This window comes from Rousettus aegyptiacus, unplaced genomic scaffold (genome assembly GCF_014176215.1).
Source record: "Rousettus aegyptiacus isolate mRouAeg1 unplaced genomic scaffold, mRouAeg1.p scaffold_m13_p_3, whole genome shotgun sequence".
NCBI lineage: Eukaryota > Metazoa > Chordata > Mammalia > Chiroptera > Pteropodidae > Rousettus > Rousettus aegyptiacus.
Genome location: NW_023416306.1, coordinates 44,865,389 through 44,888,244, shown reverse-complemented (window position 1 = coordinate 44,888,244; position 22,856 = coordinate 44,865,389). Strand labels below are relative to the sequence as shown.

The window sequence follows — 22,856 nt, the reverse complement described above, 5'->3', positions numbered from 1 at the left end:
TTAAATTATTAGGCTTGAGTAAAGGACATGAATCATTGCAGCTTGTTGCCAGTTATTCTAGTTGCTCAAAGATGTTCTGCTTACTCTATGTTCACAGACTGATTAAAAAAGTAGGACGTTATTATGAGGTCAACTTCTTTAAGTAATTCATCAATTTTTGAAGCAAATTCAAAGCAAAAAAAAAAAAAAAGAATTACTTGTCATTTTTTTCTAGAACCAGCTGGACTTTTAAACTATATATATCATTCACTGTAATCACAGGAGATCAGCTTAAAAATTTATTCTTGCCTGTATTTTTTCAACAAAGACTGTAACACCTATAAATTGAACTACCAACGTGTTATACCATCTTTTGGCAATTTCTAAAATACAGTAAAGATCACTCAATTATTCTTAGAGTTACTGCAGAATATACCAACAATTAAACATAAAACGTTGAATCTTTGAATAGCAAAATATCTTTTAGGGTTGGATCAGTTTATTTCCAAAGTTGCTTGTTTTTCCCTCCAATGTATTCATGATTTTATGTTCTAATATGACACTTAATCTTATCAATACAAATTAAAATTTACTAGAACGCATATCAACAATGGATTTTTAACACCAAGATTTCCTTTCTATTCATCTAGCATAAAACTCTATTAATCATTTTACTAGAATAATTTCAAGATTAACTGCTATTAGCATAATTGAAGTTAGATACAGGGAACAATTTCCCTTTATAAGACCAAACCGTACATAATCAAAAAAAGTCAATTTCAAAAGAATTTTTAAAAATCACCTAATTCAAATCTTTTATCTCACATAATGGAAATTTAAAACTCTTGAGAAGTTAAAATTTTGCTCAAAGTCACCTGCTAGTTAATGGATGAAAAAGGACTAAGATCCAGGTTTTTTCCTATCCTGAACTGCCTTTTAGAATGTACAATGAATAATATGTATGTATGTATGTATGTGTGTGGATACATTATGCTAGTAAGAATCTTTTTTTAAAAGGATTTTTAACTCCTCTCTGATGAGGCATATAAGAACATGAATAAAAATGATACTCCCACTTGTCTATTATCTTCATTTCTTTCTCACTGAATTTAATCAGTCTGCAAACTGATTATCTATTATGTGCCAGGTACTAGTGTTAGATGCTAGTGAAATAAAGGGAAAAAAAAGACAAGACAAGACAGGGACCCTTCCCTTATGAAATCTCTCAGTTGTAAGTTTATAGTACCTTCCTAAAAGTCTCCTTTGCTGATTCTTCCTCATCTCGCAAACTTTAGAACAGCGCTGTCCAACAGAAATATAATGTGAGTCACAAACGGGAGCCATGTATGTAATTAAAAGGTTTTACAACTACATTAAAAACAAGTATAAAGTAATATATTTAACTTACTATATCCAATATATTATAATTTCAACATGTAATAAATATAAAAGTTATTAATAAGATATTTTACTTTTTTGGGATATGAAATCTGATGTATAGCTTACACTTACAGTGCATCTTAACTGAGACCAGTCACATTTCAAGGGCACAATAGCCAAATGTATGTAGCTAGTGGCTACTCTACTGGACTGTGCAACTTAAGAAACCTGTAGTGTCCCAGGGTTCAGTCTTTGGACTGGTTCTCTTCTCTATCTATACCCACTCCTCTGGGTATCTCAAACAATCTCATGACTTTACATACCATGTATTTTCTAGTGATTCCCAAATTTATATCTGACCTAGAACTCTCACCTGAACTTTAGATTCATACACAAGTAACTAACAAGACACAAACCTAACGTCCTGAACTGAACCCTTAACTTCCAACCAGCAGCCCCCACCTAAATCTACTCCTCTTCCAGATGTTTCCATTTCAGTAAATGGCAATTCCATCCTTTCAGTTGCTCAGGCCAAAAACCAGTCAACTTAGACTTGCTTCATTCTTACCTCCAATGCATCATCTGTGTCTTTAAAACCTGTTTATTAAATACAGTCAAAGCTTCTATAGTTTATGAAATAGTGAAAATCTTAACTTCTCACTGCTTTTACCACCAAGCTCTACTTCAAGTCACCAGAATCTCTCACTTAAATTATTGCAACCAATTCTTAATTTCCTAATCACTCCCTGCACCCCTACAGTCTACTTTCCACACAACAGCCAAAGTTTTAAAATCTGATTCCCGATTTTATGCCAGTTTTTGCTCAAATGTCCCCTACTTAAAACTGTAATACCACTCTTCCCATACTCTTTCTGGCTTTCCCTACTTCCCTTTTCCCCATTTTTTCCCACAGGATTTGCTAACACTCGATTATATATTTTACCTATGATTGTCGTTATTGCTTTTCTTCTTCTACTAGAATAAAAATTCCAGGAGGACGGGGATTTTTTTTTGTTTTGTTCTTGGCACTATTTTTTTTTCTTTTGTTCTAGACACTAGAACTAGTGTCTAGAACCTAACACATAATAGCTGATCAATATATATCTGATGAATGAACAAATGTTGTCAAATGTGTGAATTAAATGAGATAACATAAAGTTGTAGTATGGTTTTTTGAATATAGTAGCTACTCGTAAACATTATAGTCTATTCCCTAACCATTGCGGTGCTTTCCATAAAAGAAAATCCAAATTATGTAAATTTTTAAAGTCACATATCTCATTCTATACTTTTCTTACTCTTCATTCTAAGTATCTAATCATTAGTTATTCAGAAGACAATTTTAAAAAGACATATAAGTTACCTAAATTTTTAAAAATCAGTTAAATACAAAGTTCAATAGCTATTAAAAAACAATAACTCAAAACATAACCTTGCTTAAAATACAAAGAAAATTAAATATTGTCTAAGTCATCTCTAAAGACACAGAACTATAATCAATGGCTCTTTCCTACAGGAAAATTTTAAATGCATTCATTCACAATGTTCAATGGGACTTCAATTTTATTATCTATAATTTGTATCCTGCTTTCCCCTAAGATGATTTGTGTTAGTTTAAGGAACCACCAAGTGTTTAAAACCACATGTATTGTTTAACTGAAAAAACTTCAATGAAAAAAATGAACCTGGTCTGAATTTTAATATTTCCGCGAAATAATTTGTGTTTAAAGCTACAATGAGAATTGAAGAACTTAAGATATCAACAAAATGTGATCCATTTCCAAAATACCGAGGGCCAGAGACTTCAAGTGATTAGTACACAAAAGTCACAATGTTAGTGACTAAACTGAGACTAAAAGTTCTTGACCTTGGATGCTTACCCTACACACTGCAGTGCTTCTCATATGTACTAACCAATTCCTTACTAACCAACCGATTATGCTGATTGCCCCTACCCACCTAAAAAGGAAAAAAATAGAAGCATGTATTAAATGGTATACTGTAATTCAACATAACAGCTTATATTTCAGGAAAGAAGTTTACAGACAACAGACATAAACATGCAAAAGGGAGCAAAGTGTATATCAGAATTGTCATGGAGATATTATAAAGAATGGGTAGAAGAAATAAGTGTAAGATGCCATGGATATATGGTTTATATTTCACTTTTCAAAAACACTAACAACTCATGGGGCTTACATTTCTTCAGAAATTTGGACAATTTCAATTTCATGACATACCTCACATTCCATGCAGTGGTAAAGTCTGGGTTTAGAAGCAGCAGGGTGCATGTGACATCTATCAATTCTAAAATAAAGAGAAGTCATATTAAAAACAAACAGTCCTATCGTTTAAAGCTTGGCTTCTCTTTAAGGCCCTCTTTATTTCATTTTATACAGATATACAGCTCACATTATACTAACACACAAATATATATATCTCATGTCATAGTGATTTTAATGATAGATACACCTTGTTCCAAACTGTCAGAGATAAAGAGATTATCCTTAAAATTTTCTCTACTTTAAGTATAACTCCTTTTCAAAAGTTGACACCAAAGTAACTTTATAATATGCCTATAAGAAGTAATCAAATCAACTTCTTCATCCTTTTAGTTTTTAGCACTAATTTACATTTACCAAGGAAAAGAAACAATTTCTATACCACTATTCACTTAATCCCACAAATATTTCAAGAATTGACTGTGTAAATTTTCAAAACAGGAAAAATATTGCTCATAATCCAATTTATTTCACACAATCCATTTCCATCGCAGAGAATATTATCCCTTCTTATACACATTTTTACATAGCTATAGCAATGATAATAAGAAATTTTGCTCTATGTTTTTCATTCAACATGATTACGTATGCATTCTCCTATATTGCCACAGTACTGCTGCATAACAATCTCTTAATCAACCATCTTATTTTTCAGGGTGTTTACTGTTATAGATAATATTGCTAAAAACATTTTAAAACATACTTTTTGTCTCACAGATTATTTTCTGTGGATATATTTCTAGGAGGAGAACTACTATGTCAAACAATATAATTATTAGTACAGCTTCTACTAAGCATTTCCAAATTGTCCTCCACATGGACTGTATTTACTTATATTGCTAAGAGTTACATTAGTGTACTTATGTTCCCATAATTTGGACCTACATAATTATATTTTTAAAAATATTACTAAAATAACAAAGTATACTTTGCTTGTTTTAATTTACGTCTTTAATCTACAATTATTAATATGAACAATTTTTCATGTTGTTTATTATTTTCTATTTAAGCTTATGAACAACTTATATAAATATTCATTATCTATTTACCTATCATGGTCTTGACAGAATTCCTATATATTCAAATAAGTTCCATAAGCCTACATCCCATAGAACAAAATCAGTAATATTTAGACATTCTGTTTTCATTTTACTAAAACTGAAAAGAGAATTTTAGAAGTACGATGATCAACCTAGGTCATAATACTAAAGAAATCTCTACTAAACCATATTAAATGCTAAGTAAGATAATAATAATTTTAGTTATTTAGCATTATTGAGTACTAGGAATAAATGCTTTATTTACATTATTTCATTGAATTTTCATAATCACAGTCCAAGATATTTTTGTTTTACTTTACAGATAGGAATATTGACATTTAGAGAGTTTAAGAAAATTTGCCTATTAGTATGTGGCAGGTCAGCATCTGACTGCTTTTAATAACTCAATTATACTGCAACTGAAATAATAAAGAACTGGGGCATTCTCAGCATCTAAAATACAAATTTTTCAAAATCTAAAAACACAAATAAATCTCTATAGTCACCTAAAAGTACTCTAGCAAAAAAGAAAAACAATTTTTCCAGTCTCAATCATCTTCATAAGAGATTAACATTTATTGTGAGCCTATGATTTCATTACTACTGAGTATATTTGATAAATGAGCTACAAACGGTAGAATCAGCACACATTTATATTTTACCTTTATCTTCATTATAAGCATTACATGCATAAACACAATATGTCTGTAAAGAATAATTTAACTTCTTTCTTCTTTTACTTTTAGTAGTTTCTTGTGCTAATTTATCAGAAAATATAAGTGCTATTTTCTATACCATTATTCATTTAATTCCACAAATATTCTAAGTACTGACTATATGCAAAGATTAAACTGGGCCCTCAAGATTGAGAGAATGGATATAATGATCAATAGACCTGATGCCCTCTAGGTTACCCTTTAGTTGGAGAAAACATGTAAACAATTACGTAAGGCAAAATGAAATAACTGTAAAGTAGAAACACATATCACATTTTGGGGACCACAAGACAATTAATTCTTTGTGGAGTACCCAGGGAAGGCTATAAATGAATAAGGTGGTAAACAGCACTGCGACCCATGGAAAAATTTGAGCAAGGTAAAAGGGCATGTAACTTTGCACACAGTGTGCTGAAGAGATTATGGGTACAAGAGTGTGGTACAGCACAGAGTGCTGGAGAAACATACCAGGAAACTAGAATCTGTTTCCAATCTCATCAGCCAGACTTTCCACTACTTTCCCCTCACGTGCTATACTCTACCTGAACCAAACTCGACCATTTCCTAAACACACCTCCTTATTTTCCTACCTTCTCTTCTTTAGTTATAACTTAGATTTCTTGCTTGCTATGCTCTCTGCAGGAAACATCATCCTAGCTCCAATTTTTTTTTTTTTTAAATCTTTCTTAATAAAGGGTTTCCTGACCTGCCTAGCTGAAAGCAATCTCATCTCTTATGTTCTGTGTATATCTTAGTTATTGACCTTTGAGCTTCAGTTTCCTTATCTGTGAAATGGGAGTGATAACATAAACTTCAGTGTTGAGCAATGAGATATTTTTCATTTCACCAGTTGACAAACTACTCAATAGTTGTTCGACTAAACACTGCTGCAACTTACCAAAAAATAAAAATTTTCAAAATCTACCAATTAGAGAAGTAAAAAATAATGACGCAGTTGTTGCTACAGTAAACTGTCTAAATTTCTAAACTTGTAAAATAATGAAATGTGTTAAGTAGGTATATGGAAACATCTATGCATGATGGTAAGGCCTTTAGAATTTCTTTTGAAGTCTATTATTATTCAAAATTCATCGTATTACTTAAATTGGTATTTCTTTTCTTGGACTCTTCCTTTCTACATTAAAAAAATACATACATATGTGTGTGACCAATGGTTGTTGCTGTTTGTACTTCTAATGCAAGTCTTCCACACTACCCATAAATGAAGACAAGTTCATCCTCTATGAGGGAGATACTTTTGTACAACAACAAAGGCAAAAACTAACACAGAAAGCACCTAAGTCCCTACTTTTCATTTTGTGGCTGTGTGAAGAGAGGAAGACTAATCAAAGTAATGCTTCCTTTACTAGAGGGTCCTCCGCTAGCAGGGCAACAGCAATTTTTGGGGTGAGAGCCCAGCTTTACCACTTACTGGGAAGCTCCTTTCTGTGCCTGTGTCTTCCTCATATGTAAAATGGAGCTAATAACAGTACTACCCTAATGGGGGTATTAAATGATTCTTTAATTTGCATACTTAACAATGAAAAGTTAGGACAGTACCTGACACTGTTAAGAACTCAATGATAACTCCTGTCACAAAGCTTCTATTTCCTAGACCAGTGCCACTAGCAATAGCAGGGTTGGGGGCCACCAAAGGGAAGAAAATAATCTCCTGAGCTCTCTGAGCAGTGACTGCTGAGCAGAGGGAACTTTTAAGACTCTCAGGATTTAAGACATATCAAAAGTCTCGACCAAGAATCAGTGGTGCCTAGTGACAAATGCAGTCAGAGGCCCTTCTTCCTGCCTCTTTGATAAACTGCTAACTCTTCCTGATTCAAGACTCAAGTTCAGACAGGACTTCATTCAGGAAGCATTCCAACCTGATCCAAGAAGGAGGAGTGAAATGGAATTTCAGAAATGGGAAATAAATGGCCAATGAAGCAAGGAGTAATTAGATTAGAAATATTGCACATAATAAAAGAATCATTCCTGAATTATATGTATTTTTCTACTCTTCTTCCCCACTGGCTCTGGCTAAATGAGAGAAAGGACATTAGTGTTTTCTGAGAGCCTACTTCATGCCAGGCACTGTGCTGGGTGCTTTACACACAGTTAATTCATGTGATCCTCACAAAACCCTCTGAGACCTATCAGTATGAAAACAGGATCAGGTTAAGTAATTTGCCTAAAGTCATTCCTGAGTGACTTCACTGTTTTGATGAAATGAATGCAAATCCAGTTATTTTTCTGCAAAGCAGATGCTCTTTGCAGTCTAGCACACTGTCTACAATTATTCTCTTTGAGTGAGAATTGAACCAAAGACTCTACATTTCACCAACTATACACCATTTTCCTTTGCAGTTTTACTCAGAAAATGTGAGCTACTGATCTTACAATCTCTTGAAGTTAAACAGATCTCTCTTCAAACATCAGACCATATACCAGCAAATAACTGTTCCTTTGTTACACACACTCCAATACATAACTAACTCATCATCATACCACAAAGAGAAAATGAATCGGGGCACAATATTCACAAGAAAGTAGCTAAATTCCAGCTATAACAGGAAAGGATATAAGGATGCTATGGAAAAATCAGAGAAAAATCAATATGCTTTTTTTGTTGCACCACATTGTAGAAATGGCTCAAGGCCAGCAGTCATCTGGTAAAGTCATTGGATTTGACAACTGTCTCTGAAAAAGATATGTTTTCATGCATTTAGAAATAAATTCAAGGTCAACTTGGATTGGTTAATCTCTTCCTCTAAAATAATATTTGGGTTACCATGAGAGGCTTTATTATAGAATAGAGTCACTGAATCAACAGCCAGACTAAGCTAAAATCTCTTGCTTACCAGACTCTTATTACTTATTTGATAAATGTCTGCTGAACACATAAGTTGTTGAGTAAAGAAAGACACGCCATAATCTTTTTCTAACAAACTCACAATTAAGCTGGGGGAAAAAAAATGTTATTTAAATAATCAACTACAATCACGTATGGTGTTACTACCAAAGAAGCCTGATATAGCAGCCTTTATAGGACTGCCACGAAAGTGCAGAAAAGTAATGATTGTTTCCTGAAGCAGTCAAAGAGGCTTCACCAGTGTGTGGGTGTGTTTGTGCTGGCAGCCGCAACAATAATGGCAACATAAGACAGGAACCTGGTCTCAGCAAAGGCGTGGAAGTAAGGCAATAATACACAGCAAAGTCCTAGACTAGAACAGTGTACGTAGTGGCTCAAATGTATTTCAAATGGCTGCAAACCCAAATGCTTTTAGGGTTAAAAAAGACTGTCAAAACATATTAAAGCAAATGATGATAAGTAGCTACTGACATTCTGCCTCAGTGTCTGAAGGACAATGAGGAAGTTGTAAACTAGAAAAAGCTTGCCTAGTCAAGAAAAGCTGAGTCAATTGGTGCCATGCAGAAATTTATGTACCTAAGGCTTCCAATTTTTCAATGAAGACAGAAATTCAGATTTCTATCCTAATTTAAAAAGTTCACCCTAATTGTAAATGTTTACCCAACTAATTAAAAACAATTTTAAAAACATTACACAAGCAAAAAAAAAAAACATACTGGCAAGTGGGCTTTAGTCTAGGGGCTGAGAATCTACTACCTCTGATAATGAATTTAAAATAGAGGAAAGGGGTGGTAATGTAGACAGATTATAAAGGCCCTTGAAAATCATGCCAAATAGTATGAACTCTATCATAACCCTGGCAAGGTATCATGAAATGAATAGATGTACGTTTCAGAAAAGTATCTTTCAGACTGTTCCTGGGAAATACTGTTTGAGACAATTGGCTAGTGGCATGATGGACATGGATTACAGAAGACACATTGCAAATGGTGTAGACCAATTATGAGGTGATGACATTTGTCCTGATGAGAAATAAGGAATGGAGAGCCAAAGATGGTTTTTACAGAGATAGCTAAGTTATGGAACAGAGGTTGTGAGAAAGAGGGAAGAGCAAAAGATGATGACAGAAGGGCACACTTGGAGACAGTTAAAAAATGCAGGGCAGAGCTCTACTCAGTCAGGATCCCAACACTGTCGATTTTGCTCTTGCTTTGTTAGTCATGGATTTCTCAAAAATTAAAATATTGTTCCCTTCCCAATCAAATATGGCCATTTCTGCATCAAACTTTTAAAAACTACCACTTTCTAAGTAATTAAACAGGAGACTGTGATGGTAATTTTAGTTAAACCATGGTTAAACTTGACTGGCTATGGGATGCCCAGATTAAATGTTATTAAACACTATTTTTGAGTGTGTCTGTGAGGGTGTTTTCAGATGAGATTAGCATGGGTAAAGTAGACTGCCCTCCCCAAGGTGGGTGAGCATCATCCAATCTGTTGAGGGCCTGAACAGAACAAGAGGAAAAAGGAGGAATTCACACACACATGCCTTTTTTTTTTTTTTTTTTTTTGCTGCCTGTCTGCATGAGTTGGGACAACTCATCTTCTCTGTCATTAGACTGGGATTTAAACCACTGGCTCCCTGGTTCTTAGGCCATCAGACTCAAATTAAAATACAACACCAGCTTTCCTGGGTCTCAGGCTTGCAGAAAGCAAATCTCAACCTCCACGATCATGCAAGCCAACATTATAATCAATCTTTTATATATATAAATTTCTACTGGTTGTTTCTCTGGAGAACCCTGACTAATATAGATGCTTTCCAAATATGTAAGGAATTCAGCATATTAATGAAACATGAATTCAGTTTGGTTAAAAAGAAAACCTATCCCAAGAATAAAGGTCACATCCAGTTACAGAATACATTCTTAAGACTATGCTTAAGATTTTGGCATGATCAATCACATAGGCACTGACATTTCTGAAATTGTTCTTAAATTGTCAGATTTCTTCACTTGATTCTTATACACATTTCCTACAAAAACTGTTTTAAAGGTACAGCATTTTTCATGAAATACTTGCTTTCTCCAAGTATTTTACTTTTTTTCTTAGCAAGATTCACCTCTATGTTCTAGTTGCTTCGGTTCACAACTCTGGCAGGATATGCCTATGTTAGTCAGGCTTTTCAAGTGTCAGATCAGAAATTCACTTCCATATTTTTACTGATAATACAGTTATACAATCTGAGCTTTATGTGACACCACACTAAACTCTGATGTCCCCACCCACCAAATGAGTGAAGGTGAAAATTGCTTCCATGAGAATTCAGGTTAGGATAAAATCAAGTCGCTTCTGTATACATGCACAGCTGCCTCAGAATTCAAAGTTTAGATGCTAGCTATTCTCATAAATGAGCTTAACCATTTGATCTTCTGCCCAGGTCCTTCTGGGCCTATCAAGAACAAAAATATGCAATGAGGAGATTTAGCAATATCAACTGTGCAGTGTCCAGAAACACAAGAAACAGGTAAATGAAGAGAAGAACTTAGAAGGCTACAGAAAGGCGGTGGGTTGAGCTATCATACATGGTCAAAAAATAATCATCTGAGCCAAAAAGTCTTTGATGTTTTAAATTTTATACTGTTTCTTCTTTACAAGAGCATCATTCTGCTCCCCCACCCCCTGCCTGAGTTATATATGTATTGGCCCAATTATACATTTTTGTGCACCCGAACACAGACAATACAGCTTTGGTAAAAAAAAAAAAAATAACCTCATGGATTCATACAGTGTTACTTCATACCTTAATGTGACTGACACATACTACAGAATGACAGAATGGAGAACAAAAGAGGGTCTAACAACATACAAATATCCTTAAAATTTATGCCTAAACTTATACTTTTAAGTTGATGTCACAAATTAAACCTATGCCATAAACAAAGGTATAGCCTTTTAATTAAGATGTTTATCAGAGGACTAAATGAGTGAAACACACAGAAAATAGAAACTACCTAACACATTAAATCTTCAAATTAGACTCCTTTTCTATTGGTCTAGAGAAAAGTGCTATTAACCTATTATGACAGTATGTTAAGGGGAATGCTGAGAGGAATATAAGGAAATTCCTACGTCATACTTTAGAAAACAAGCCACAAAGACACTGTTTTTCAACTGAAAGCTTCTTGAGTACAGAGAACATTATTTATCTTTTTATCCTCTAAATTATTTAGAACAGCTTCTGTCATGAGTAGGCTCTTGGTAATGGCTACCAAACTGGTAAGTAAAATTCTTCAGGAAACAAAGTTCTTACTCAAATTAGCCACCAGGCATACTGCACTTTTGAAGGTACTGCTACATGCAAGAAGGGGCAGGAGAGCTTTACAAAAACAGTTAAGAGCGTGGTCTTGGATGAGTACTTTCCAAAAAAGTAAATAATGTGTGCACAACAAGGCTTAACATTTCATATGGGGGAAAACTGAGAAGAGACCAGGAAAAATGAACAGGTGTTGTCTGATGCAGCAAAGAACTATCTCAGAGGGGCAAAAGTGAATGCTGAGATGGTTTTCTTTTGCTTACATACACAGAGGAACAGGACAAAGAGGGTCAGAGCTCAACTGGAATTCATGGTGTAATGGCGCCTTCGTAAATCACTAAGATGGTTCACAGTATAACTACTACCATCATATCTCCATTATCTCATTTGGACTGCTACTAAAATGAGGTCTATCATTCATAAAGAACTAAAGAATTTGAAACCAGAGAATCGGAGGTTATAGCAACTACAGTCCTCTTCAGTAATTTTCACTTTTTTTTTTAGTCATAGGATGTCTTCCTCAAATAAAACTTTATAAATGACCCCAAAATATAAAAAGATAAAATCAGAAATGCTCTAATTTGTAGCTCATGTTGCAAAAGGTGGCCCAGCATCCTGCTTGGGGCACCTTCCAGAGTATCACTGTGGATGGATGTAAAATTTAAAAACTAAGGATGAGTCCAAAGTCCTACTTGACAGAGGTTAAGTACCCACCTAGGCAGTGAATGATAAGAGGCAGAACTAGAATTTGGGAATGTCAATACCCAGAGAGGGTTCTTCCTACTATATTCCATGATACTTTTGAAAAACAGAGGAGGACAGAGTTCATACTTACCATCTTTGTTCAGCCACTGCTTTCTTGTTCTGTACAAAATGAGCTTGTTGTGGACATACGGTAAAAGGAACTTGACACACCAGCTCTCCACACCAAGTTTGTTTTCAACCAGGACTATGGGACTCCGGTTATACCTAGCTTCAGGACATGGGATCAGGCCAATTTCATCTCTTAATATGTAAAACAAAAAAAGAATTAAAGATAAGAATACTAGCCTTTTCAGAATTTTCAGTTCTACATTTTTTTAAAATTCACATATTTCTCTTTCTTAAAAAGAATATTTAGCTTGCCTACTAGATGGGTAGAAATGAAAAAAAAAGTTTTAGTTCTTTATTTTTAAATACTGACAACAGTACAGGAAAATTAGTATGCTGTATTCCCTGTTGACAAGAATAAAAATCAGTCTTCGGATGGAAATTTGAAAATGTCTTCCAAAATTTTGAGTACCCATACTCTTTGACCCAGCCATTCCACTGCTCAGAAATGATCCTATGCCAAAATATATGAATAGGATGTTTATTATAACACTGCAACAAAACTGGAAATAATCTAAATATGTGCCAATAGAAAACTGATAAAGTAAATATGGTTTATCTGTGTGACAGAGGTATGAAAACTAAGGTAGATCTGCATAAGCTGGTATGGAAAGGATGCCAAGCTATACGAAACAAAAAAGGTAAAATGCCAAACACAGTGTACAGCACAAACACTTTCGTATTTTAAAAAAGATAGATGCATTCAAATATTATTGGAAAGATATCAAGAAACTTCTGGGGAGAGGAAGGATTTTACTTTTATATAAGTTTAAATTTTCTAATCACTTGTGTTATTTCTACTTTTAAAAAATGTTAATAATTGTATTTACGCTTGCCTGCTAATAAATGCACAACAGAAACAAATTATCAATAAAGGTTATCTTGCCATGGATATTGTGGGCTATTTTTTTCTTCTTTATAATATTTTATATTTAATTGAATAAAACACACTAATAAATGTTAAAATACATTTCTTAATTAGATCATTTTCATCTAAGGCACCTATATCCCTCAATCCACCTCAACTTAAGTTGAAAATGTATATTACAGACTTAGATTTAACAAATATGTAGAGCAGTTGAATTGCATAGTAAAAGCAGCAGCAAATGAAATATTTTTGCAAAACCTCCACACATGCCTATCAAATAAAAGTTACGATTCTCATCTACATGAAACATTCTTTCTCAAATAGTATGCCCTTCCTTTAATTAACTAGTGAACGAGAAACCTTTTATTAAGAGTTGACATAACAATATTTTTTGAGTGCCTAAACAGATTTTCTTAAATGTGTTTCTAAGAAACAAAATAAAGAACTGGTTTTCAGAGCTTGTGACATTATTATGTCCCTGGGACTCCCCCGCCAAAAAGACAGTAGAGTGATAGATGAAAAGAGAAGGAAACGTGTCCAATTACAGCTTATAAGAAAAGCCCTCTTTTTCCATTAGGTACCATCACAAATTGGTAGGAGGCTCTGGAACTAAAAATCCCTCCTGGAAACTCTAAGCTGAATAGCTAAAGGTAACCTACTTTCTACTGATCATTTCATTAGTAACACAGGAATATATATATTTATATCAATAAAGAAGGGTACTCTAGGGGTTTTAAGTCGCTAACCATCCTTTCAAGCTAACAACTTGAAAGTAGAGTTTGAGACCTAAGGCTTTGTGTCCTGATAACTGGCTCAGTTTATTCAGAGGTGGTTCAATATACTATGTTAATACTACCTAAACATTTTACAAGTCTACTGGGTACAGTGTTAGTTTCTGAAAATGTGAAAATGAATAAAACTGAAACTGGTATATTACGGTATGCCAATTATAACTGAAAAAAACCTCATTGAATGTAAAATAAATATAAGCAACTATTGTCTATTTCAATAAAGACAAAAACAAAACAAAACAAAACAAAAGAGTCCCAAATTTCACAAAGCTTACAGTTTTGCTGGGGAGTTGTGGCAGTATCTACATTATCACACTGCCATCCCAGTAATATAAAGTTTTGTAGGAAGAATAAGTCAATGCTGAGAGAGCATTTGAGGTCAACATCCAGTACATGTTTTAAAGTGTTTTTGCATTTGTATTTGGTGGTAGGACAACCAGCCACATTTAGATCTATATCTGACTAATATATGTTGGAATCTCTGGTATTTCCTGGTGTTCACATTTTACTACATAAAGAACATAAAAAATAAATGAAACAAACAAAAAAACTAGAATTACAGTTAAAAAAAACTGCAATTATTTCAAGAAAGTTTGTTCTTTGAAGTGTAACAACCACTTACAACACTTCGAAGACCTGCAAAAGTCAACAATATGAGTGTTAGAGTAATAAGAATAAAAGAATCCTAGTTTTTGGGTATAGTCTGTTTTTTTTTTGGGGGGGGGGGAATTTATATAACTGAAATTCACAATGTAAAAACCTGCCTCGTTCACTATATAAAAAATAAAATACCTAACTAATAATTTGGTTCCCAAATGACAGAACAGAGCCATCTGTGTGGCAGGTGTGTGTGAGTGCGCACACACACACACACGCACACCCACCCCTCACATACCTTTAGTTGGCTGCCATTCTTCCAATAAATAATTTAAAAAACAAGAATGTCTCGGATATAGCAGGTGCTCAATAACTGCTATTGAAAGGCTGATTATCCTTGCAATTCAGTGATAAAATTCAAATAAAAAATTTTCAAAGGATATCGCTTCTTGACTTTGCAAAACAATGTGTTACCTTTGATTTCCTTTCTACTGCAGTGGGTCCAAGTCCTAGTTCTGTCAAAGAGATATATACATCACGTCACTTGGCTTCTATAGACCTCATTTGCCTCATTTCAAGAATGGCGGAATTGCATTAGAGCTCTAAATAAAGGAAAAGGGCCGGCCGGTCTCATCCAGCTTTCAAATTTTATGACTGAAAAACCTAACAGCTATTCTCATGTAAGAATGAAAATAGTCAAATTGGAGAAGGTAAAGCACTACGAAATAAAAAATTAAAAGGGATGTAAGGTGTAGAGACAAAAACACTCATCTTCCCAGGTCCAGGGTTCCAGACAATCTCTGTTCTACCACTGACAGTGAATGAAAATTTGGCAAGTCACTTACCATCAGTATCCTCATCTGAAACACACGAATAAGGCCTTCCCTGTCTATTACAAAAAAGCAAACAATACAATATGAAGAATGTGGTAAACTATAAAGTGTTAAGTAAAGATGAAGTATATTATCATTAATTCAGTTAACAGCCTGAGGTTAAGCTAAAAAGTTCTTTAACAGATAATGAGAAGCTGAGGCAAGGAATGTTAAGCCTTTGAAAAGTTATTTGATCCTAAGATACAGTGTTCTGCTGCTTCCTAAAAATATAACATGTACTTTTTAAAGATAGGTAGGTCAGTAAGCTTCCAAATAAGCGTGCTTAACTTCAGACTTCTGTGCCTAGTCCCTTTGGTCATAGTCCACTTTTTTTCAGACAATTTAGGATTCCAGAATTATTTTAAAATTGGAAGGGACCTCATTCCTCCAGCTTCTCATTTTATTAGATAAGGAAACTGAGGTCCAATGAGGTCAATGGGATCACCCAAAGTCATACTGCCAGTAGCTAAACTAAAAATCTGGACCTCCCAATACTTAGCTCCAAACCCTTGAAGCTCGAGTAAAAAGAAAGACATCGGTGAAAGCAAGCAGGTTTTAGATTAATTCCTTCTAAATTTCTGGTATTTAAATTTTAATTTCATACTCAAGAAAAGCTGGAAGACTCAGGAAAAAAAAAAACTAAAAGGCATCTGTCATTCCTCTACCACTATTATATTTGGGTATGCACCCTTTTTTTCTAAGTATTTTACAGAAGTGGGATTATATTAGACGTACTCCTCTATAATTTTTTTTTAAAGAACCTAATTCACATTCATCAATTTCCTACTAATTTAAATATTTTAAATGGTTGCAATGAATGTGCTATAAATAGCAAATAGATTTCCAAATCATCTTAGAAATTTCTGACTCTTTCACTACCATCAAATTCCATTCTTTTCTATTTTCAGGTTTCTGGAAATTGAGATTCTTGGTATTTAACAAGGATACTCAAGTAAATACCTGCATTGCCAAAGTCATAGGACTTTTAAAGATATGAAGATCTGGTATAAGTTCTAATCTTTTTGAATTCAAAGAGATACTACATGCTCTTTTTAGGGTACTTTTGAAAGCTGTTCCAAAGGAATATCAACATGGACTACTAACCCAACACATTTACTTTAAAAGATCATACACAGCACAGTATATATTTCTTGAGTACTTCACTTCATAATGGGGATCCACTGACTTCCAGATGAAGTTCAAGGTTCATATAACAGAAGAAGACTCCATGGTTTCTGACTCTTCAGTTCAACTTGCAGACTATCTACAATTGCTTTTCATTACTACTCCCTTACTCAAAAACTTTCACTGGGGCCTAACCACCACCTAGGAAGTATATTTTCCCTGAGCCAACTCTTATCCATCGTGCAGGTCTCAATTTATTTTCTAATAAAAAAAAAAAAAAATCTCGACCTTCTAATCTAAACTAAGCATTTTTGTTATTATTCTTTTGAAGTACACTTATCCTTTGGGGCTCTTTTCATAATGTGTAGATTTGTTTAAAGTTCCATTAGGGCAGGGACTACGTATGGAGTGTTCATCAGTCTACACCCCACTTAGTCCTGTATATCCAGAGACTAGCACTGTATTGTCAAATAGTGTTCTTTTGCTCAATGCATGCACAGAGTGAAAGAAACTAAACCAGACAGTCGAAGGTTTCCATAATATGGCCCTATTGTATCTTTTCAATCACATTTTGCTATTTTGGCTTAATTTACTGTTTCTTGTGGAGGTTGCTGGCTCCCTCTCAGACTGTGAATCCTACTTATCCTTCAAAGTTCAGCTCAAAACCCAGCCTCCCTTCTATTTCAAACAGATCACACAGTACTTGCTTACCCTACTTTTGTCCAGCCTTTATCATAAACCACTTTGCAGGGTTAATTTATTATTTCTGCAGGTAGGTCTTAGGTTTCCACCTAGACCTGCACTGTGCAATTCAGTAGTAACCATTCATATGTGGCCATTGTATATACATCAATTAAGACTAAATAAAATTTAAAATTCAGTTCCTTGTTCACATTAGCCACATTTCAAGCACTCAATAGCTACATATGGGTAGTAGCTACCATATGAGAGAGAACAGATACAAAACATTTCCAATATCAAATATGTCTGTGAGTGCTTTAACTGTATTTTAACTGTATTTTATACTTCTTATTCCATTCTCTCAACATGGTATCTACAGCACCTCATAATGAGAATTCAATAAAGAAGAAGAATAAAAAATAACTTGCTAGAGACCTTTGACATAACCCTGATTTCACTGTAAACAATTGGTTTTCCACATTAGCACAGGATCTACACATTCAGCTAACACCAGTCCCTGGGTCAAGCCTTCAGTTGTGTTTCCAATAGTAGTCTCTAAGAGTCAACCACACAAACAACATTTATATGGTATTTTTCAGTTCATAAAGAGCTTCTCATTCATCATTCAGCTGGCAAATTTATTTTCTGAGGAACACAGGAATTCAGGTTAAGTCTAATATTTACCTAGTGGCAACTAAGTTCCAGACATTGTGTGAGGTAATTTTCCTATGTTCTTATCAGCCTTACTAGATCAAAAGGACAGTGAGGCTGAGAAAAAGTAACCTATCCACACCTGCAAGTAACAAAATTCATATCTCAACCACTGCATCTTCAACTCCTCCTAGATATTTCTACAAAGTTAGTATGTTTAATGGAGTAGATATTGGCTAATAAAAATACAACCTATCTTATGTATGAAGAAAAAAGGAAAACAAAAAGTAAAAAATAAAAACCTTTTAATACTGAAAAGTGTAATTAGGTACCACTTTCAAAATAAATGTTTTTCCCCCCTTTTAAATAGAAATGTAGTCTCTTTATTTCATAAAAAAGGCTAGATTGTGGGGAAAGTAGGGACAACTTTGAAAAGTCCAAATTATAAGACATTTTAAAAGATGCATAGTAATATTATTGAAGATACTGTTATTGTAGGGAGTATGTACTAAAATATAGCTGAAGACTAATATTAGGCAATGAGTTAATTTTTCAGGCCTATATCATATATCATTATTTCAAATACCCATTTTATTTAATACTTTTAAATCTTGAATGACCCAAATGCTTATTAATAATTAGAAATTATGCATCGAGAGAGCACATTAATGAGATTGCAACATAAAAATATCATTAAGGAAGGCGTTAAAGTCCTTTATGAATCTCAGTAAATGTGATCCAGAAGAAATGGAATATGTTCCAAGCAGCACTGTATAAACCTGCCATGCCAATGAACACTCTGTTTCTTCAAATATACAATACTGTTGCTCTTCTAATTTACGTCAAAGAGGAGAAACTAAGGTGATTACTGTATTTATTAGACTTCTTTCTAACCTCTACTATAATTTCAAGAAAAATAACACCAATGACAAAAAAATAGCCTTTCACTTATTCAACTTTTTTTTTCCTGAGGATGTCCTTTATTTGTACTAAAGCTAGCATTCTCAAAAAGGAATTGAAAGCCTGATATACAAAGCATCAAAGCATTCTTTAGAAGGCCTGGTACCCGCTATGGTTACTGCCAGGAAATCATTCCAAACACTCATTTTGAAAAAGGCAGCAGTCACAAGGGGAAAGGAAGTAGATGTTGTCAGAAGTGGCAGGTGTTTTGAGGCCATTAGTGTTTTGTTTTTAATGAGGCACAGTTGCAGGTCCCCAATTGTGTGCCACAAGGGAGCAAGACATCTGAGGGCTTCTTAATTCTTTTATAAGCATCACTTTGAAGGAAAAGAACACTTCATTTAGACATAGGTTTGGCATCTCTTTTAGGCAGAAAAGCTTAAGAAGTTAGAACCCTTAAAAAGTAATTTACGTGTTCTAGTTTGAAGAATAAAATATTTTTTTAAAAAACTCCATAAACAATTAAATTTAAAAAAAAAACATAAAATTGGACTCCACGTTTCTTTCTTCTAGGGGCAAGAAGGGATGAGGGATAGGAAAAGGGCTACACTCTTTGATTTTTCCTAACTTTTTTGTATAACGTTGTAGACATCTCTCTCCTTTAGATATCTCTTCCTTTTCACTTGCTACATAAAAGCAGAAATGCCAGAGTGAATACAGTTTCTTCTGGTATCTTCCTAGCGGTGTTCTACTTAAAGAGAGCAGCAGCATTTGGATTAAAAAAAGAGTTATTATGCTTGCTAACCCTGTAACTATGAATCAGGTAATGCTAAAAAGTGTTGAGGTTTCAACCTGCTTTACATCAAACCCATCCCGTGCCTACACAAGCTACACTCCTGAGAATGCTCTGTTCACCTTCAAATAAATTGTTTCATCGGAGTCCCTCTACAATCTTGGGACAAGTGAGGGGAAAGGCAAAAGCAGCCTCAACCTACCGTTTAGCAAAATGAGGGGGTCCTGACCCATTGAGGATAAGATGATCGGTAACCTCTCTTACCAACGTTCGGATGACCCTCAAAAGAGTTCTGTTTACAAAGCATACAAACACACATTGTGTGTGTGCCCGTTTACCTTAAGTAGGATGTGGGCGCATGGATCGCGTCTTTCGAGTTTCTCGAACTCCGGGTAAAAGGGTGGAAGGGAGAGCAAAACAAATTGTTTTGATTTTCTGAGGTCACTTCTAGGGACTCAATCGCGAGCGCGTTCCAGGAGCGATAAGTGGGCCCCCACGGCGGCCCACAACAGTCCGGCCGCGACCTCACACTGTCACCTCGGACGAGAGGAACTCGGGCCAGAAACCGCCGTCCCGCCGCCGCCGCCCGAGGTCGGCTCGAGGCTTGGCCCCGCCCCCGCCCAGCCCCGACGACCCCCGGAGGCGGTGGAGGCGCGGACACAACCTGCGCACAACTTACATGTGCGGGTTCCTCCTGAAGGCGTTGGTGATGTCCTTCACCACCCGCTGCACCAGCACCGCCACCTCTTCGCTCGTCTCGGCCATGTTGGCAGCGGCCACGGCAGCTCGGGCGCGCCTCCGGGAGAGCGCCGCGCAGCCGGCGGGAGTTCCGCGGGGAGCGCGCGCGTGTGCGCCGGTTTGGCCGCCCTCCCGCCTCCGCCCCTGTGCCTCTGCCCCGCCCCCGCCCCCGCTCCCGCCCCCGCCGCCGAGCACTTCCGGTTCAACTTGCTGGCGGCCGGGGCGTGGCCCTCGTGGCGACTGAGCCGGTGTGGTTATCCCTCGGCTTCCTCCCGTTACCCGTACCCGGTTACCCCTAACCGAGTTTCTCAGCGTCCGAAAAGGTACTACTGACTGAATTACAAAGTTACCTCAGGTCGCTGTTTCATACATTTTATTTTAATTTCTAGTATACTCGGGGCTTACGAGCAAGGGGTCCTCAAGTCACTACCCTGGAGCCAGAGACTGATCTGACACCCTGCCATCCCAGTTCTTAGCTGTGCGGGGAAGCGGCCAGGTCCCCAAGTGTCCCTGGAGGAAAGTTTCACCTAGAGTACAAGGTCTCTTGAGCAGTTAGTCCCGTGGTGTTTTAAGAGGTTGCTTTATTTTCCCAGCTGTAGAGATGAAGTCCTGAGACTTCTGGCTGAGTCCCTATTGGACCATTTGGCGGCTTTTTGGCTCGCGTGCCGATTTAATGCTTTGAAAGAAGAAATAGGAAAGAAGGACAACTTATTTGCCACCTGAATATAGGAAATAGACGTACAGTACAGAAATATCTTTAAATTTTCTATTTTGAGTGTGGGGTGGGCCCTTCCTAGCATTATTCCGTTTTTAGCACAGATTCCACCAACTGAGTTTAACCAACCCTCGATAGAAAATACTTGGGAAAAAAGTTACCTTGTGGCTGATGTGTACTATGTAGTTAGACCTGGGATGGTTGCCTCTGTACTAAACATGTGCAGACTTTTCTTGTCATTACTCCCTAAATAATACAGTGTAACTATTTACTCAACATTTGCATTATATTAGGTATTATAAGTAATCTAAAGATGATTTAAAGTATATGGATGATGTGTATAAATTATATGCAAGTACTACGCCATTTTTGTAAGAGATTTGAGCATCTATTGATTTTGATATCTGGGTCATGGAGCCAATCCGCCAAAAGGAGAGACAACTGTACTTCATTTTGCATAATATTTGGTGTCCTTTGAGCATTTGGGGAGTGAAAAAAATCAGGGCCCTGACAGAGTATGCTCTTAGTGGCTGTTTATCTTGCTACAAATCATTTTTGTAGAAAGGAGAAGATTTCTAGTCCATTTCGATTGTGAAATGCCATAATTCTAATTTTCATATATCAGATTTAATTTTACCCTTCTGTAATAGGAAAATCTGGCTGCCTTCAGTTCAATTCTTTTTACTTAATCCTTGAAATCTGTATCTTTTTAAAACTTTTTTAAAAAGCAAACTCATACTCTGTTTAATGTGACCATATGCAGAACATTTGAAGTAGGATTGATTTTGAAAAAGCCATTTGAAGCAAAATTATAAAGCATTGAAAGAGAAATATAAATTAACTATATCCACTGATCGATATTCCCTGTAGATATGTTTATGAAGGATAGACCTGCTGTATGGACATTGGCCTTATGTGTTTAACAGAAATGAGTTAGATTCACAAAATTGTAAAACAGCAATATGAGGCACGTTTGAATTAGTACAATCAAACAAATCTTAACCTCTTGACAAGTTCTCACATGAGGCAGTGCTGCAAGTGAATGTGTATTTAGATTCCAAGACCAAGGACAACTTCCAATATCTTAATTACTCTAAGAATGTGATACCAATTATCAAATGGTTTGAGTTAACTGAAGTCTTCTTCCTCTTCGCTTAACCAAAGCCTTGTATCCTTTCATAATAAAAGTGAGAAATAAAGCCTTCTGGGGTCAGAGCTCAAAGCAACACACATAGAAATAGTAACATTTTTCAAAGACTATTTCTATCTTAAAAATTAATGATTTTTGTATCTCACTCTAATGCACATAACGGGGGGGGGGGGGGGAGGGAGGGGCAGACTTTGTCCCTAAGTCCTGAAGGAAAATTGACATTCTAGAAAGATAATTCTTTTATATAGTTCAATGTATTCCCACCCCACATCCACACGTATGCAAGCACACACACGCTCTTTGTACTCTTTCGAAAGGCATGAATTATGTCTCATGTTTCTTCTAAGAGTTCACAGAAATTGTTTCATTCAATTAAAAGGATCTAGTGTGTTTAGAACTCGAATTTTTTAGAGTTGGAGGATGTTAGAACTTTAATTCAACCTCCTAATTTTGCAGATAAACTACTGAGGTTAAAAGAAATTAAGAATTGAAATTCTTGAGACTGTAATATTGATATATATATGAA

At 35.5% G+C, this 22,856-nt stretch overlaps 1 protein-coding gene across 4 annotated transcripts in view; it reads right to left on the bottom strand.

Moving 5' to 3' along the window:
- PTAR1 (protein prenyltransferase alpha subunit repeat containing 1) overlaps positions 1-20,593 on the bottom strand; it is a 45,575-nt gene extending 24,982 nt beyond the window's left edge. Inside the window, exons 1-4 of one of the 4 annotated variants that reach the window (XM_036238622.1) lie at positions 20,407-20,510; positions 12,415-12,584; positions 3,600-3,666; positions 1,226-1,281 (exon numbers count right to left, since the gene is read on the bottom strand). In XM_036238622.1, coding sequence (XP_036094515.1) covers positions 1,226-1,281; positions 3,600-3,650 — 107 coding nt within the window. In that variant the 5' untranslated portion in view covers positions 3,651-3,666; positions 12,415-12,584; positions 20,407-20,510. Of the gene's footprint in view, positions 1-1,225; positions 1,282-3,239; positions 3,576-3,599; positions 3,667-12,414; positions 12,585-20,406 lie in introns of those variants that run through there. The other 3 variants (XM_036238621.1, XM_016135530.2, XM_036238623.1) reach the window with 3 other exon arrangements.
- Between the last annotated feature and the right edge of the window lie 2,263 nt (positions 20,594-22,856).